The sequence below is a fragment of the Setaria italica genome, chromosome IX (genome assembly GCF_000263155.2).
Source record: "Setaria italica strain Yugu1 chromosome IX, Setaria_italica_v2.0, whole genome shotgun sequence".
Classification (NCBI taxonomy): domain Eukaryota; kingdom Viridiplantae; phylum Streptophyta; class Magnoliopsida; order Poales; family Poaceae; genus Setaria; species Setaria italica.
This window is the reverse complement of record NC_028458.1, coordinates 41265662-41282849: the sequence shown is the minus strand read 5'-3', so window position 1 is coordinate 41282849 and position 17188 is coordinate 41265662. Positions and strand designations below refer to the sequence as shown.

Sequence of the window (17188 nt, the reverse complement as noted above, 5' to 3'; positions counted from 1 at the left end):
ACAATGATCATATAAGATATTATATTTCCTGCACACAAAAAAGTGGGGGTAACAAGTTAACAAGTACACACATCTTGGTTACGTTTTTGCCTCATTCTCTACTATACAACCAACTCTGTACTAGTGCATGCACCTAGGCGGCGCTGCCATGAACTTCTAAATGCAGAGCACCTAGCCGGCCAACTTGTAGCAACAGTAGTGCAAAACCCTTTTAGTCAGCCAATGAGAGACTCAAGTTTTCTCCCAGCCAATCATAGGTTGACTGCAAGAGCATGGCAAACCGAACATCGAAGGGAAGGTTGGATGGGAATAGTAACTGAAAAATGTATGTGGATGTATAATTTAGTTAAATAACTTCTAATACAGTCAAACCTAAATGACACTTTTAAGGAATTTGCAAAGATCAAATATTCAAAACTACAAAGAGTCAGTGATCTCATGAAGTCCATTTAGTAATATTCTAGAAGAAATTTCATGGTCAAGTTTGGGATGGGATGCAATTTCACCTGATTCATGAATTTCGAAGTGAAGGATATGCCAAATTTTGTGGGAACCATGGCAATTCCCCGCTTCCTCCATCGATTATTACTATTAAAACTTCTAACGGCTTTGCGAGCTTCCACAAAATTACAAGATGCCTTTAGTTCATCCCACACTGACCTAATTCTACAATTCTGGAGCAACTGGCCATAATGCAGCACAGTTCCATCATCGTGGAAATTAAGCTCCTGCCAGCACTCAAATCAGTTAATCCCACAATAGTATGAGAAGGATATATCATAGAAAGCAAATCTGTAAGCTTACTTTTATGTCCTCAGGACTTCGCTGGAGTTCTGAAGCTATGTGATGAATCCAATTTTCTGTAATCAGCATGCCTTGTGGACCACCAAAACCTCGGAAAGCAGTGTTACTTGGAAAGTTTGTCAAGCATACTTGCCCACTGATTCTGATGTTAGGTATGTCATAGACATTTTCTGAATGAAACATAGCACGCTCCAGGACTGCACGGGACAGATCAAGTGAATTACCACCATTGTTATAAAGTTCCAGGTCTAGGGCCAGTACTTTCCCGTCGTTGGTAAACCCCACCTAAAAGAACAATAGGAAGTTAGTTAATCATAAGAAGAAGAAAAAAGTTGAGCATTAACTGGTTATATGACAGCTGTGTGAAGTATTGAAGGATTAGTGCCTAGCATTCACAATTAACAGCAAGGCATGGCCTATTATTTTCTCTGACCAAAATATGAGACATATATACTTTCTAAGTTTGCTACCTTGTATCTCCCTAGGAAACTGTGCCGCTGCCCAGATGATATCATGTCAACATCTCTGTCCAAAATAAGCTTTACTGGCCTTCTTAGACGATATGACGGTACAGATACTGCCGCAGCAAATGTTGCTGATCTGGTTTCTTTTCCACCAAATCCACCACCAATACGCTTAGTCTTGCAGACTACTTTTGATAGTGGAAGACCAAGAACATTAGCAACATACTTCTGATGCTTCTGGGGAGCCTTGATATAAAGAAACGATTTGTCAAACAATAGAAAAGTATTACATTCCTATCAGCTCTTTTTTTTCCTGAGATTAGACAAGTAGCCCTAAAAATATAAGTGTGGCAAAATATAATAAAATGGCATACAGACTCGATGGGATCTTATCTTGACTTCAATATGCACTTAGTATGAAATAGTTGTGTTGTACAGTTTCCTTTTTAGTTCTTTTGGTTTCAATAAAATCCTACAAAGCGGGGGCCTCCCTCGCTGTATTTACATAAAAAAAAAGTTGTGTTGGTGCTCCATCATATTAATACATACATGCATATAAGTTCTGCCAAATAATAATCTCAGGACCATGATGGGGAAGGTAGCTTCCACTTCCACATGGCTGTTAGAGCAATCTAGAACAAGGGCATGTGGCAGTTTCTCGAGACGCCATGGCACTAGTAGGACCATGGCACCTGATGGGTTGCAGCATGGTAAAAGTGAGGCCAAACATGCAATGGTCCATAACAAAAACAGAGAAATATATTCTTCTCAATATGAATGATCACACTTCAACTTAAGGTACACATGGAAGAACATTCTGGAACTGAAAGAGATGAATTTTTGCTAGTAGAAGATGCATGTCGAATACTTTTATAATTGAAAACGAACAATTATGGGACTGTTAAAAATGTATATCTCAGGCTACCATGAAAATGAACAGCTTAGTAGCTGATCTGCCTACCAAACCAGATGTGCCTGATGCAATGGGGCCTACATACTGTTCGCTCATCTTTTTAATAAAATGGCAGTTCTCCTGTGTGTTCTGGAAAAAAATCAGGGCCCACATACTGTTGTGGCTGCTGCCCCTGCCCCATGACTAGCGGCTATTAAACAGTAAGGGATGACACATGTTTATGTAAAATCTGCCCAACCTGCTGTCCTATGACATTACTTTTGCAAGGTACAGGACAGGAATGGTGTTGATGTTCCTTTTATCTAGGTTCTTGGTCTTAAAAAAATATCCAGATATGCGAAAACAATGAGGCCTATGTCTAGCATTCTGAATTTAAAGCTCGAAGGAACAGAGCATACTTGAGTAGATGAGACCATATGAATTTCATTTCCTGAATCAACTGGCCAGACAAGAGTGCCTTGAGGTTCCATGTAAAAATGCTCTTGACCTCCAACTTGCACTTCTCCTGATATAATTCTGTCGCACGCCCCAGACATGAAACATTGTTCAACATCACCTTTCCCAAGGCATAGTTTGGTATTTGGATGAAAGCTTCCACTCTTGACAGCATCCTCTATTGATAAAATTGCTGGTAGCTCGGAATATTCAATATGTACTTTGTTGGCAGCATTTTTCGCATTATCATGAGTATCAGCAACAACAATTCCGATGATCTGTCAATGAGAAGAAAGAGATGTAACTGAAAAATGAACAAAATGTGACATTTTACTAAAATAAAACCTAAATCAGTGACAGTATGCATAAACTATCAGATCAAAGCTGATACCTGACCAACACAAGTAACGACATCTGATGCAAAAACCTCCTCATCATGGATAATTGGTCCAGTGTGGTTAGTACCGGGAATGTCTTTCGAAAGAAACAGCCCAACAAAGCCAGGTGAAGATTTGGCAATTGAATCATCAATAGACAATATGCGAGCATGAGCCTTTCTACTCAGCACCAGAGCAGCATGCAAAGTATTAGGGGGTGTTGGAGTGTCGTCAGTATATTCAGCCTCACCAGTGACCTAGCACAATGGAAGATAAAGCAAATGAAAGTACGTACATGATATGGGCAACACTTTCAATATAAAGGAAATAGCAATGTTGCATGAGAAGGATGTAGGAACCTGGGGCATGTTTAATTCTGTTTCATAACTCAAAACAGATGGATAGATTCCTATCATATAATTTACAAGAAAATTACAGGATGTGTAAAAAACAGAACAGCCTAAGATAGAATGTAAACTTCTTTTTTGTAGCCCGAACCATAGCAATCTTAAATTTGAAGTTCACTCTGCATACTTTCAATGGAGTGGTCAATCCCTTAAAAGATCTTATTTCTTCTATTCAAAAGGATTTAATTATCTCCATAAAGAACTGGGCATAGTAAGCACGTAGACCTTCAGCAGCAGCATTAATTGAAAAATTAGGGGATCTGTTGGGCAGAGATATCCCTGGTCCCAATAACCTCAAGCAAATGGGCATTGGAAGAACATATGAAATAGAGTCTCTTCATACTGACTCGAGCAAAGATCACACTTAGAGCTCGGCAGATGAATATTTCTACCTTTCCCAGAAATAGCGGACTGGGCAAGAAGTGTTTGATTCCCTAGCCTCAGCTTCCCACAGCTAGGAGTTTCCTTGCTTTGACAGAGAGCCAAGATAGCCAAACTCTGCTTGCAAGGATTTCCTTGCCAGCACGGCTAGGTTATGCGCAGTGGCGTAGGCAGAGGGGGGCAGCAGGGGCCAAGGCCTCCCCTAAGCCATGCAAGTTTCCACTATGGAATTTAAATTTTGACCAAATTTTGAAAACTTTAACACTATACTGGCCCCTGTAACAAGATAAAATTCAAGTTTCTGGCTCCGCCACCGGTTATGTGGAACAGGGAAACCAAACATGCTCTTAATGCAGCACATGACAAATAAATCGAGGAGACTAACAGAAGACCAAATTTATCCTAGCTCGAAGCTGTGACTGTACATCTTGCTTATTGCATGAATGGAATATATATATTTCTCCTCTACCAAGATTCTCACAGATAAAAGATGCATGGACAAGCGCAACTGCTTAGGCTCAAGGATCCAAAGTAAGCTTGCTGACTCATTATTAGTAAACTTTCGTGATAGAACTAAGAAAACAGTGCTTGCATTCGGAGATAACAACTGCCTAGAGGACCACGTACATACTTGAGATAGGCATTGTTAATCAGTGGTTTCGTTCAAAGCATCCCCAATGGTACAGCCATTGTAAGCAAAAGAAAGGATAGGAGGATAATAATTTAGCCTTCTCATTGACCACACGTGTTCCAACAGCAAATTACAGGCATAGAAGTGTCAGGTGAGTGACTGCATAAGACAAGAGGAAAAATATACATGCAAAGTGAATGCAGAACCAGAGCACTTGATGAGCAAGATAGTTGAAACCCATTTTTGCCAGCTTTGGTTCTTCACCAACTTAACAATATTTGGTGCCTGCTGGTTATTTTTAAATAAGGTATCTAGAAGTACTAAACCTCTACCCCTAAATGCTACAGGATTGAACTACTCCTTGGGAAAGTTGTTTGACTAGGAATGGTTGCTTCTATTGTCAATCTAACAAAAACAGAATGACATGATCAAAATCTGGATTGTAAAATGCTAATTGATTGATAAATACCTGAAGCATAGCTGACATATGAACCATTGGCTGGCCTACTGAGGTTCCTTGCCTCACCATTTCATAACCTTGAGTTCCAACAGTAACAGGCCTAACGTATGGCTGTATAGCTGATACATGATCAGCATGCAATCCATCTTCTAGCAATCCTTTCATGTTCATATCATGAGTAACAGAAAGGAAAAATTTGAAAAAGAAACTCAAAGTTAGTGATCTGCGAAATTCGACCATTCCACCAGGTGCGTTCTCTGATAGAGGGATGTCTTCTTTCAACAGATTGAAGGTATCATCCAACAACTCAGAGTTCCACTTCTTTCCTGTAAGGAAGTTTTCAGTCGTTGAAGCACTAAGTGGAACTGCAGCTACCCCTCCATAGACAATTGAGACATCAGATATTATCCATTTTCCTTCAGTTTCTCTTAAATATACACGCATTCCAGCATTTACCAAAGCAATGTCATCCTCCCTTCTATGTGCCTGTTTAAATTCTTTCACAAACTCAAAAGGCCTTGTCCATGGTAGTATAACAGAAAGTAATATTTCATCAGGTTTTATATCAACTTTACGGTAACCAAGAAAGAAGTCTTTCGCGAGTGTAGTTCTAACACTGCTGTTCACATCAATTATCTGGAATTTTGCACCTACAGCCATCCAAAGTGGATTCAGGTCCGATATTGGACTAGCAGTACAAATGTTACCACCAACAGAAGCAACATTCCTTATCTGTGTTCCTGCAAACCATTTTAACTGACTTACTATTGCCTGACATGATGAGGTTTCAGGCAAATCACGTTCTGCAATAACTCTTTTAAGGAAATTTTGAAGCTGTGCAAGTCTTACAGCAGAACCAATGTGTATGCCATCTTCTTCAACTTTGAGAGTATTAAGCTCTGGAACATGAGTAACTGAGATCATGACTTTATAATGGGCATTCTTAAACTTTGTTTCAACTCCCACCTCTGAGTTACCAATGATAAGCTTTGCATCTGGATAGCAAGATTTCAAATGTAGTACTTGATTTAGTTTAAGAGGTCTAAACCACCTGGTCTCATTAAACCCATTTAATTTAAGTGGCATAACTTTTCTCAACTGAAGTTCCGGGGGGAAGATGAGTTCTTTGTCATCATATGCATTTCCATCAATTTCATTGTATGAACAAGGTGAATATCTTTCCACAGACGATGATAGTGAAGACCCATTAGCATTGGCATCTGGCTCATTCTTGCAAGAACATGGCTTCCCAGTTGAAGGGCAGATAGCTTGGCCATCTGTGTTTTGTGAAGATGAATTGGTGTACACCAAATTATCTGTTTTGGCAAACACACGGAAGGCATCTATAATTGGTCGGTAGCCAGTACATCGACACAAATTTCCCGCGAGGCAGTCTTCGATCTGTTCTTCAGTTGGAGGCTCTTTGCTAGATCTCAGCAGTGCATACATCGACATCACAAAACCAGGGGTGCAAAACCCACATTGTGAACCATGTGCCTTGGCTAAACATTCCTGCAAGGAAAGTAGAACATCACGATAGAAGAGAAGGGCACAGGCTGGGAAGGAATGAACAGAGAGCATGACAAGAGCTGTAGCAAACATTAACAGCACTGATCCATTTTGTCTATTTTTAAAGCTGTTTAAATTAAACATGAAACAGAGATGAGACAGCTTTTACAAGTGTTGGTTCTCTATAAGCAGCTTTTGAGTCATAAATAGTCTGATACAACAAGATGCAATCAATGAATTTTGGGGGTTTTGTTGGCCTAATTGATAGCTTTGAGAAGATTTACATGATGAGTCCATTGCCCATCAAAATAATATTCTTTCATTGTATACTCTTTACATATATTTCTCTTGGTTTCGAGGAAATATTATCATTCGACCTTTGGTATTTTTGTCATGCCAATTGGGTTGCCTGCCTCACACCAGCCATGTTGTGCTACTAACAATTGATATTTGGCACGTTGATCATGTAATGTCATGTCAATCTGTTTAATAATAGTGTCATGTTAGTCCTAAGCGAAATTAATTTACTAGAATATGACTTGACTTTACTCAACCCTATCCAACAGAGTATACATTTAAAGGCATTGGATTCATACTGAGCCCTGCCAAAGAAGTGCAACCTTTTGCAATAGAATTCTAACCATACAAACTACATGGATATCACGTCGTAACCGTGTACAGGCTTCAACATCTTCCATATTAGCCATTTCATCAGCCATAAATGGAAACAGCAATTAAATGGTGCATTCTAGCCATAGTACAAAAAACTGACCCAGTTCAACAACCGGAAAAAAACAGAGTAGGCAGACTAGTCAATCTGGTCCAACTAAAAGACTGGTGGGGTAAATAACCAGACATAAATAGTGTCTTGGCTCCAGTGACCATCCAGACCATTTTGACTGGTGCGCTACAAATTGAACAAACATTCTAGTTGACCCACTGACCACAGAACCAGTGAACCAGTAGCCCAAGCAGTTCGATGACTGGTTCAACTTTTCATTCTATGCTTCTGGCTCAACCATTTCTTCAAGGTATGAGCAGGTGCCAGTGCCAAATGAATATCTACAGGGGGAAATATTTTACGTACAACCATTTTGAGTATAACTCTTGTACAACCATGCATCTAAACCATCCAATGGATTGATGAGCTTCCCATCCAGGTGATTTCAACCGTTGACCAAGTTGTACTCCCAAATGGTTGTGCATGCAGCAGTACTCGTCTACAAATCACAAAAGAACAGTGCATCACCTGAACTGGGTGCAAACCTCGCTGGCGATCTCCAAGTCCCTCAACTGTGATTATGTGCATTCCTTCCACGGAATAAAGTGGAGCCAAGCATGCATTGATTGCAAAATGCCTGAATGAAATAGGTCATTTTTTTACATGAAACTCGATTAATAGAAGCACAAACAATAATGAGTACAGGATTATACATCCCATGTAAGGGAGTAATGGCATCATCACCAGGGTGAAGCCAGTTTTTGGAACGAGAAGACTAAAGAAGGGTAAATCTTAAAATATAGTTCTACGGTCACCTGTCACTTTAAGTTGGTTGAGAGAAAGAGATATAGTGCGCAAACCATCATATGGTACAGGAATATGGTTCTCACAGTGATTTCTTTGTAGTTCGGTCATAGCAGGAGACCATGACAGTGCAGGCTCCACAACCACCTTCACCACATCCAAGCTTTGTTCCTCGAAGGCCGATATCTATAATGCATATAGTTAGAAAAATATTAAGAAAAAGTACTGCAAAGCATAAATAAAATAATGTGTGATATTGTCTATAAATTGCGGAGTGAAAATGCAACCTTCTGAGAAGTTGCTACGGTACTATTTCTTTGATCAGATTGCACAGATAGATGCAGAATTAAAAACGAAAATCTATGAAACTGATTAGACGATATTAAAATTTGCTAACATGTCATGATTCTAAGATCACTGCCAGACGATGAGTTGGAGATAGGGATAGACAGCTTGGTTCAAAATTTATGTGCAATGAATAGGTAATCATCCTTTGTCAACTTCCCATGAATTTGGTCCCAACTCATCGGCTGGTACGAGTTTACTGCCCATTAGAAGTAAGAATGATTGCATGCCAAAAATATGGTAGGTTCATTACATTTCTCTCTGTCACTCCAGTTTTTCTTACCAGCTTCCAGTAGGAGAAAGCAGGGACTGATTACTTATTGATAACTGATATTAATACTGTGTACGTAAGATCAATGAACTTAACAACATAATTAAGTATTTTAGAAACAGAACGAGAACTGGTGATACTACGTGCCTTCAATAAGCAACCTAGCACGAGAAACGGATCAAAAGAATGTGGTCTATGTTCTGTTGGAAAAGATTAATTTTGCAAATTTCTGAAGTTTACAAGAAATTCCTCTTCACAAAACAAGGGAAGCATTTTTTGGAAAAGAAAAAAAATAGAAAAACACCCTGCACTGCTAGAACTAACCAAACATTAGAGGTGACTTTATAAATTTATAATCACAAAAAGAAGTACCCCCTAGGGCGTATCTAATGTAACATGTCAGTTGTATCTAAATACTTGCAACATCAGCTACCTTACGTGGTGAAGAGAGATGACTGAGCAGTCTCTTGTGAAGGATATGGTACCTTTCCGTATGGTGGAGGCATAGATACAGATCGAATAACACTGGGGCAGACAGTCACATCCTAAATACACCAGATTTTAAGGCTTTATGAAGTAATAAAAGTCTTGTGAGAAGCACTCTGTTAGATTTGACGAGATAGGCGTGCATGTATGCATATTGTTGGGCAGCAGCTGCACAAAGAAAAGAAAAGGAAAGATGCCCCATGTGTGATCCACGATCAACACATACCATTGCTCCTTTTTTCTCTGTAACCACTATTCCCTAAGTGAATGGAGATATCCAAACTTCTGGTGGGCAGCTAAACAGCATGTGTGGGAATAAAGTGAGAAGAGCGTGCTTGATACTGAATCAACCTATGCTCCAAGTGACAGGCAGAATCACGAGGGCAGACATTTTATTATGTAGGTCCCCTGGGATCCTGGTGTTGCGTGAGATATGGGTTACAGCTCCAAGTTCAGTATGCCTTTAGGCACAACCCAAATGAACATGTTCTCCTCCTTCCCCAATCCTACTACTTGAATCTCTCTCACGTCACCACCACAGTCAACGACAAATTGAAATGCTGTGAAGTAATCGAGGCCTCGTGCCACGGCAATTCAATTGGATAGTGTGGCAAGCTCCACTAGCACAGCTTCACGCACTACCAGTAAACTCTTGCCTTCCAAAAGAAGAAAGAGAAGCAGGCGACAGATTCCAGTGGATTCAGATTCCAATCTGGGGCCAGCCAAAAGTGCATCGAAAGCAGTTGTGGTAAAAACTAGTCTACCGACCGACCGCCACACACCCACCAGCTGCTCGATTGCTGCCAGCCGAATTTTAATCCCTGGAGTGCTTGGACAGAAGTGGCAAAAACACACAGAAAAAGGGTGAAGGGAGAGTGAGGGAGGGAGCGACCTCTGAGGTACTGGAGCAGGGTGAGGTGGGCGAGGCCGTCGGGGAGCACGCGGCGGACACCGTTGACGTAGATGACCGCCTCGTCGGACCACTCCTCCGCTGCCGCCGCGACCGCCGCCGCCGCCGTCTCCTCCTCCGCCTCCCTCGTCAGCGATCCCATCGGGTTCAGGATCGGAGAAGCAAGACCAGGCCGCACTCCCGCCGCGCTCTAGCAGGCACGGGGTGGGTTCCGTGCGCGAATGCCCAGGAGAGGTTGGATGCTAGTGTGGTGGTGGGGTGGGGCTGCACGGGTCTGATCGGTGATGCGGATGGGTGGATCGCGGAGAGGAGAGGATGAGACTGCGAGAGGCGCGCCGGCACGACGCACGTGCGAGCACGGCAGAGGGTTGGGTTGGTGGCGATGCGCGGACGGAGACACGCAACGGGCAAGCGAAGCTGAGCTGAGCGCCGGTGGTGGCGGTAGCGAGAGATGCGGGGGGAGGCAGGCACCGCCTTATTCTACGCCGCACGGCTGTCGCGCGATGCCGCTTTTGCTAAACAACTTCGAACTCTATCCTTCCTTGGTTACGTGGATAATAATGGGAGGGGTAGTCAAGATGGCGACGCCATGGACATACGAGATGATTCGGCATCATGTCGAAGAAAAAAAATCGAACGATGGAAGAGGTTGCTCGCGCCCACAGTATGAGGAAGGTTGAGATAAGGAAGGAAGGAGGAATGTGATGATATTCCGAGGGAGGAGGCATAGAGGTAGGTGGGTTGCTTGAAATAACGTGTATTGGGTTTTCTTCGTATCGTTGTCAGGCTTTACCAGGCACCAATTAATTCTATACACTTCTCATTTGACCATTCTTGTTACTAATCACATATCGTGTTAGCATATGTATTTTGTTACGTACAACTAGAAAAATTGTTAAAAAGAGGACGTCGAATGATACTCCCTCCCTTTCGAATTATTGGTCGTTTTGGATTTTTTTAGATATATAGATTTTATTATGCATATAGATATACCTAAATCTAGATGCATAATAATATCTATACATTTAGAAAAGCTAAAACAACCTATAATATAATTTAGGACGGAGCTTAAAAATCAGAAGCTGAAAATAGCTCGAAGCTAGTGATGGAGGGAGACGGGTGTGCCGCTCGTCGTTTGGTGGCTTATTGAGATTCTCCCATGGTGCTTGTGCCTTTCTAACATGTTTTAATAGCCTAACTTACCACCACTACCTTATGGTGTACTCCCTTCATCTCGAGATATGGGTTACAGTACGCTGTCCCGTAATAGCTGTAGCTGGCCTCTTTTATTTGTTTAAGACCAAAACATTGTACTGCATGTTTAAATATGAAAAAGTGGAAGTGATTTGTTTAATGTAAAAAATTTGATGCTATGTGTGGCACGCGTGCTTCTTCACGCCACAAAACACAACATTAATGGCATGTCCATCCAAATGTGCAGATGACAAATCGTTACTACATAGGGGTGTTAGGATCCTTTGCCAATTGCATTGGTTACTAGCTAAGTCAAGATATTTATGGACCGAGGGAGTACATCTTGCTGGGCATGTTTTAAAACAAAGGTGCCAAGGCATGATATAATAGTGTCCAATGGATGGAAGCCAAGCAGCATGACCTTAGTATTAGGTGGAGCTTAGTTGGAGCAGGTTGGGGAGTAGATCGCGAAAGTAGTTTTTCCTTCCACGATCCAACTGCAAACCCAAAAACTAACCGCGCATAAGAGTACAAAACGACTGGTGCCCTGAGCAAGCATAGAAAGACTCGAAAATTTTTCATCCTATACTAGTATCCATACTGATGATCAAGTGCAGATGTACAACTCAAGGCAAGTTGATATTCACTCACCGTGGCGCTAAATGTTACATGAATACATGATACACGAGCCGTCTGGAGCTAAGTAGTGACCGATCACCAAACTACACAATATTCTACAGATTTGCTGCCACTTCAAAACGTGGCAGCACTCAGCTGCTATCCTATCCTTGTTACACATGGAATCCCTCCTATTACTGCAAGCACACTACATGCATAGCTCAAAACAATCCAAACAAACGATGCCGCTGCTGGCTGCTGCTGCTGCTGCTGTAGCTGCCTCCCGGTGGAGTTACAGATATCCTGTCCGCATTAGCCAACGCCCACCTGTTGAAATCCGGCGAGGACAGCAAGTGTTTCATGGCTTTGTTTGTCTCCTCTTTGGTGAATGCTTTGTATTCTTCGTCTGAGAATTTCTTCCTATCTGGAGTAGTATGGTAGGTCGAATAGTAGTTGTCCCTTGCAGCACCTTGTGACAATGTCTTTCCCGAGCCTGGAAAAGCAGGGTAACAAGTTGCTTATTGATATATAAGAATATTAACCTGGAGCATCACAAAAATACAACTAAAAGAAATGACAAACCTGCAAGAGGCGAGTTTTTTCTTGGTGTACGTCTCAGGTGACCATGGAGCTTGCTAAATCCATCTTGGTAAGCCCCATTCATGGTAGAATACTCTTCACCTAAATCTCCATAACGAGAGGAATGCTTTGCAGTTTCACTAGAAAGTCCCCTGCAGAGAGGTATTCGTTTAATTTAGCTGTTTCTTTCCAGGAAAGCAAAACAATTTTGTTCTAACCATGCTATAAAAATGTTAGCCATAATAACATGAAAAAAATGCCATTAGCATATAAAACAAAGGATGCCAGTACCAAGTATTACAGGATTTTGGTTGCTACAAATAAGTTTAATTATTCATTTTCTATTTTTTATGTTTCTAAGTTATTTAATTCTACTTATCCACTTACAGTCTTGCGTATCTTTCAGAGAAATTTTCAGAGGTAAGTCAGAATACCATTGTATCATAGTTATATTAGGAAAAGTTTATCCCTGTCCTGATGATGTTGCATGTAGTGAACGTGTAAGACTAAAATGGCAATGGGATCCTCGGAATGGCTTCAATCTGCCTACACCATGTCAGCCAGCACGTCATAGGTCAACGCATCCAGTCCACGTGGCACAAAAATACCATGACTATCATAGGTGTATAGAATCTGTTGACTGGAACAAGCAACCAAGTGTAGTTTTACAACAGAAAGAAAAATTAACATGCTTTATCAAGATAGTTTCTTAAAATTGTAGTCTCATTGACAGTCTGGTCAAAAGAACGTGTGGTCCTATGAAGTCTGTTAAACGGAAGGAGTACTGCTATCTGATTCAATGTGCTTATATCCTAAGTTACACGTCTTTAATCCTAGTGACCAGTGAAGCAAAAGACTGGGTCCTATACAATAGTGTACACTCCATTTGGAAAATCTGCAACAGCTTTGAAGAAATTTCAATAAAGTGTTGTAAGAGTTCAATTCCAAAGTAAATGGAAACCATTCCAGCATTAGAAACATGGTCTAAATAGTAAATAAGGTATGGACAGTTGAGGCATCTTCTTAAATTTGTATAAACATCAACCAAAAAAGTTAACCTTTTCACACCGAAAATACCAACAATAAAGAACAGACAGAATAGTATTCTTCTAATAGCAAAATTGATCCAACATATAACCTTAACCTCAACACTTCCAATGAGCAGGTTGAACCCCAACTGATGGGTCGTGTATATCTAATATTGTGCCAAAAACCATGTGCAAAAAAAAACAAATATTAGAACTATCAAGCTGATATTTGACATATCAAGTAGAGTTTATCATACCGTGAAAAAAAGCGTAAAAATCTTGACTTTCCCTCAATTCTTGCAATTCCTTTGATGACAACACAAAAGACCAAAGCTGCAAAGGCAAAGAGATAGTCCAGAGAACTCTACAGAAAGACGAAGCAAGAATTAGCATGTCAATAAACAGATAAGCAAACAAGTACAATGTTGAAACGACAGTAGGCAAGGAATACCTGAAGGATCATAACAGCTGAAACAATCAAGATAGCCCACTCAACAAAATAAGCCACACCCTCGTCAACAGATCCATCTTCCGTCAGGACAAGTTTACGGACGCCCCAGTAACCAAACCAGGCTCCAGCTAAGACGACCAATACGAGAAGGAATATTCCTAGCTGCAATTATATATCTTTTACATTAGTTTATCGTAAGAAAAATGATGAAAAAATAACAGAACAATATTACTGCATGATTAAACATTAATATTATCCACAATTTAATGTCATGATATGAATATCAAGTTACTAATAGAATATGAGACAAATACATTGCCATCTTTGTAAACAGTTTTATGTTACCACATCGATTTGCTATGACAGAAAAGGTAGAGTAGACTATTCCCCAATAGAACTCAAGAAAACAAGCACAGTAATTCAGTAAACATATGCCGCAAGAAAGTTATAGTATTACTAAATTGTACTTCATAGATGTCTATAAGACAGAACAGCAGATGAAATGCAGAAGCCAGAAAAGCGGGAAGTCGTGCAGCAATACAAAAGATTGTACCACTGTTAAAATGTCATCATCATTCCCTTATAAATATGTAAATGCAGGGGAAAATGAAAGAAACCAAAAGGACCATTGATGGTAACCCAAATGACGAACTTACATACAGGATTATGCATGTCTTCGGCAATTCCAATTTCCACGAGGACTGAGCGCAACAGACCCGACAAATAGTGCAGAAAATATGTCGTCATGCCAACCTGTTGTTGAAAGATTGTCATGAATCAGTGATCTAGAGACATGAGGTCAAAATCAAGTAGAAATCTTGGCGATAGGCAATAGTCTAATTAATACTCACAACTGTAGAGTAGGCAAAAATAGCGAGCGAACTCTTTCTGCCAGTGGGTAAAAGCTTCATTCCCTGAAAGAAGATAGATTGAAAAAAAGGGTTAGCTAACCAGGTTGTACTCACAAAGTGATTGACTGGATAACAGGTAAAAATAGAAGTCTCTTGATACGAACAGGTCACAAGTTAGATTTATTAAAAGGCATCATAACTAGCACAAAGTAGCTTAATGTAAGTGACTCCATTCAGGAAAGACCAGACTTCATCTCAAGCACACACAGCCCACCCACCCACTCGTAAAAATAAAAAACTAATCAAATAACAATCAGCAGTGCCTTATAAGCATGACAATTAGCAATATGGTCCTAATTAAAGCACTTGACACTGCAAATTCCAACAAGTCAAACAACTTGGTCTCAAATAATGTACTTAGTCGTAGTGACAAGAAATGAAAAATCACACTCAAGGTATGTGGAAAGGACTATAAAGTTTTGATATAAACAGATATTTCTGACAGAATAGTAAAGCAAGAAAGAAATGAAACATTATTTCCATTTCGATTAGTTGGACTACATCTATATCCTTTATTCCTTTCAGGAGTCAGGACATTACTTTCATGGTTTTGTTTCATTCCTTGTCCCCAATATTATCGAATGTAAAACTTAGGTTCATTCATATCTGTAGTAGAGCAGGTCTATCAGAAGATAATCACAGCCACAAGCATCTGGATACTCCTTACAGAACATAGCTCGATAAACATGGTTATGTGACTGTAGCATAATAGCATACAACAATGAATATTAACTATCCTACACTGCCACCTGAAGCAAATTAATTAAACAGAGAAGCTACAAAGCCCAATTTCATACTCCCTCTGTCCCAGTATAAGTGCACTTGTAGGATTTGAATGGACAAATTAGTGTTGGTAGGAAATGACATTAGTACCCCTGAGCGAGCGGTGCGGGAGGCTGGGGCCAGAGGATCAGAAGGAATGAGCGGTGCTCAAGTTTCAGCTTGCCTTTTTTTTTATAAGAAAACAAGCGGTGCTGAACAACCGAGAAGGTTCAGAACCTTTCAGCTTGCTTTTTTTATTATAAGCAATGAAACGTTTCAGACTTTGGCAGTTTGGCTCAGTAAATTTTTTATGTGCTGGGACCCACCTATACAACGCACAGCCGGAGATATTTGGACCCTGAATCTCTGTTGTGCGTATAATTTTGGACAAATTTTGAATCTTACAAATGCATTTAAAATGGGACGGAGGGAGTAGTGAGGAAACCCTGTCAAAGAAATTTTGTGATATAACATATAAGTAAAGAGTGGAAGTGATAAGATTTTCCTTGGCAATTCCACATATAAGTATGACACTTCAAATACTCCAGAAACTAACTAGCAGTTGAAAATTAGACAGTAAGTTAGTTCCATTGAACTTACAAGAATGACGCCACCCACCAATACCAGTACCAACCATCAGCTCAAGTGATCATTTGCCATATATAGAACAGAGTGAAGAGGAATATAACTCACCTGAAAGAGTATAATCAGTATCACAAGGAAAATGCCGATCGTCATCGCTCCACCATAGTAGAACACCACAGACTCACTCAATGTATGTGCCACCACCATCAGCACCAATCCCAGCACCAAGAACACCACCCTATGGAGCAAGAACTCTGAAAACACAGCAACAAAAGATGCATACCACAATCAAGAATTGGGGAAAGAAAAAGAGCACCAAGCACGAACTGCATCAAACAAAGGAAGCCGAAGAAAGCATACCTTCCTCAGTGTACACAACAACGGACCTTGAAGGGTCAGCTGGCATTCGGAAATCCAGAATCCGGTGATCGTACGGTGAGATGGCTTGCACCCAGAGCCCGCTCTTGGGCATCTTCTGCCACTGAGATGCCGCGCACTTGCACGGCCCCACTGTGGCATTCCTACAAACACGAAGCGTGCAACACAACGAAATTAGGCTAAGAAACATATATAACTAGAGCTATACACCAAAAATGCCAGGGGTTTAGTTCCCATCTCACTTACCGGTGGAAGCAGAGCTCGAGCCCGTGGGGGCGGGTGGCGTTGGCGCGGAGGCGAAGCGCGTGGAAGAAGCGCGACGGGTCCCGGAGGCGGGAGGGGCGGCCGCTGAGGAGGACGCGCGTGCAGTAGGGCCCGCCGGCTGCGCCGCCATCGGCACCGGAGATGGATCGCGCGGGCGGGAGGTGGACGGAGGCCGGCGGGTGCGAGGTGACTGCGAGATGGCGGGGAGAGGAGGGGGTTAGGGTTAGGGCTTTGGGTGCGCCGACGGCGGGGAGGGAGGCGGAAGCGTGCTTACCTGTGAGCTCGACGGGGGTGGAGACGGAGAGGGCGGCGGCGGAGGTAATGAGGAGGAGGAGGACGGAGGGGAGGACGAGGAGGGGGTTCCGGTGGGGCGGAGGCATGGCTTCGGCGGCGGTGGATTTGGGGATTTTGGATGGGGAGGCGGGAGAAGGAGAAAGGGAGGGAAAGAATGGGGTGGGAGGTGGCTTTGAAACGACGCAGTGTCCGTGACTCCGTGGCCT

At 41.5% G+C, this 17188-nt stretch overlaps 2 protein-coding genes across 3 annotated transcripts in view; both read right to left on the bottom strand.

Moving 5' to 3' along the window:
• LOC101785503 (xanthine dehydrogenase) overlaps window positions 1-10438 on the bottom strand; it is a 15295-nt gene extending 4857 nt beyond the window's left edge. The window contains exons 1-9 of the mRNA XM_004983859.4: window positions 9901-10438; window positions 7993-8092; window positions 7631-7739; window positions 4882-6384; window positions 3008-3250; window positions 2580-2894; window positions 1275-1514; window positions 805-1089; window positions 507-728 (exon numbers count right to left, since the gene is read on the bottom strand). Coding sequence (XP_004983916.1) covers window positions 507-728; window positions 805-1089; window positions 1275-1514; window positions 2580-2894; window positions 3008-3250; window positions 4882-6384; window positions 7631-7739; window positions 7993-8092; window positions 9901-10060 — 3177 coding nt within the window. The 5' untranslated portion in view covers window positions 10061-10438. The remainder of the gene's footprint in view (window positions 1-506; window positions 729-804; window positions 1090-1274; window positions 1515-2579; window positions 2895-3007; window positions 3251-4881; window positions 6385-7630; window positions 7740-7992; window positions 8093-9900) is intronic.
• Window positions 10439-11652: 1214 nt separating this feature from the next.
• Window positions 11653-17188, bottom strand: LOC101784316. Of its 2 annotated transcripts, XM_004983857.3 has the most exons (11): window positions 16963-17188; window positions 16671-16878; window positions 16407-16567; window positions 16155-16300; window positions 14640-14702; window positions 14449-14541; window positions 13789-13950; window positions 13595-13701; window positions 13448-13504; window positions 12313-12461; window positions 11653-12223 (listed from the first exon to the last, which is right to left on the bottom strand). In XM_004983857.3, exons 1-11 carry the CDS (start codon window positions 17066-17068, stop codon window positions 11952-11954), a joined length of 1524 nt encoding a protein of 507 aa, XP_004983914.1. In that variant the 5' UTR covers window positions 17069-17188; the 3' UTR covers window positions 11653-11951. The 2 variants fall into 2 exon arrangements, with proteins under 2 accessions (XP_004983914.1, XP_004983915.1); XM_004983858.3 differs by lacking the exon at window positions 13448-13504 and having other exon boundaries at window positions 16963-17185.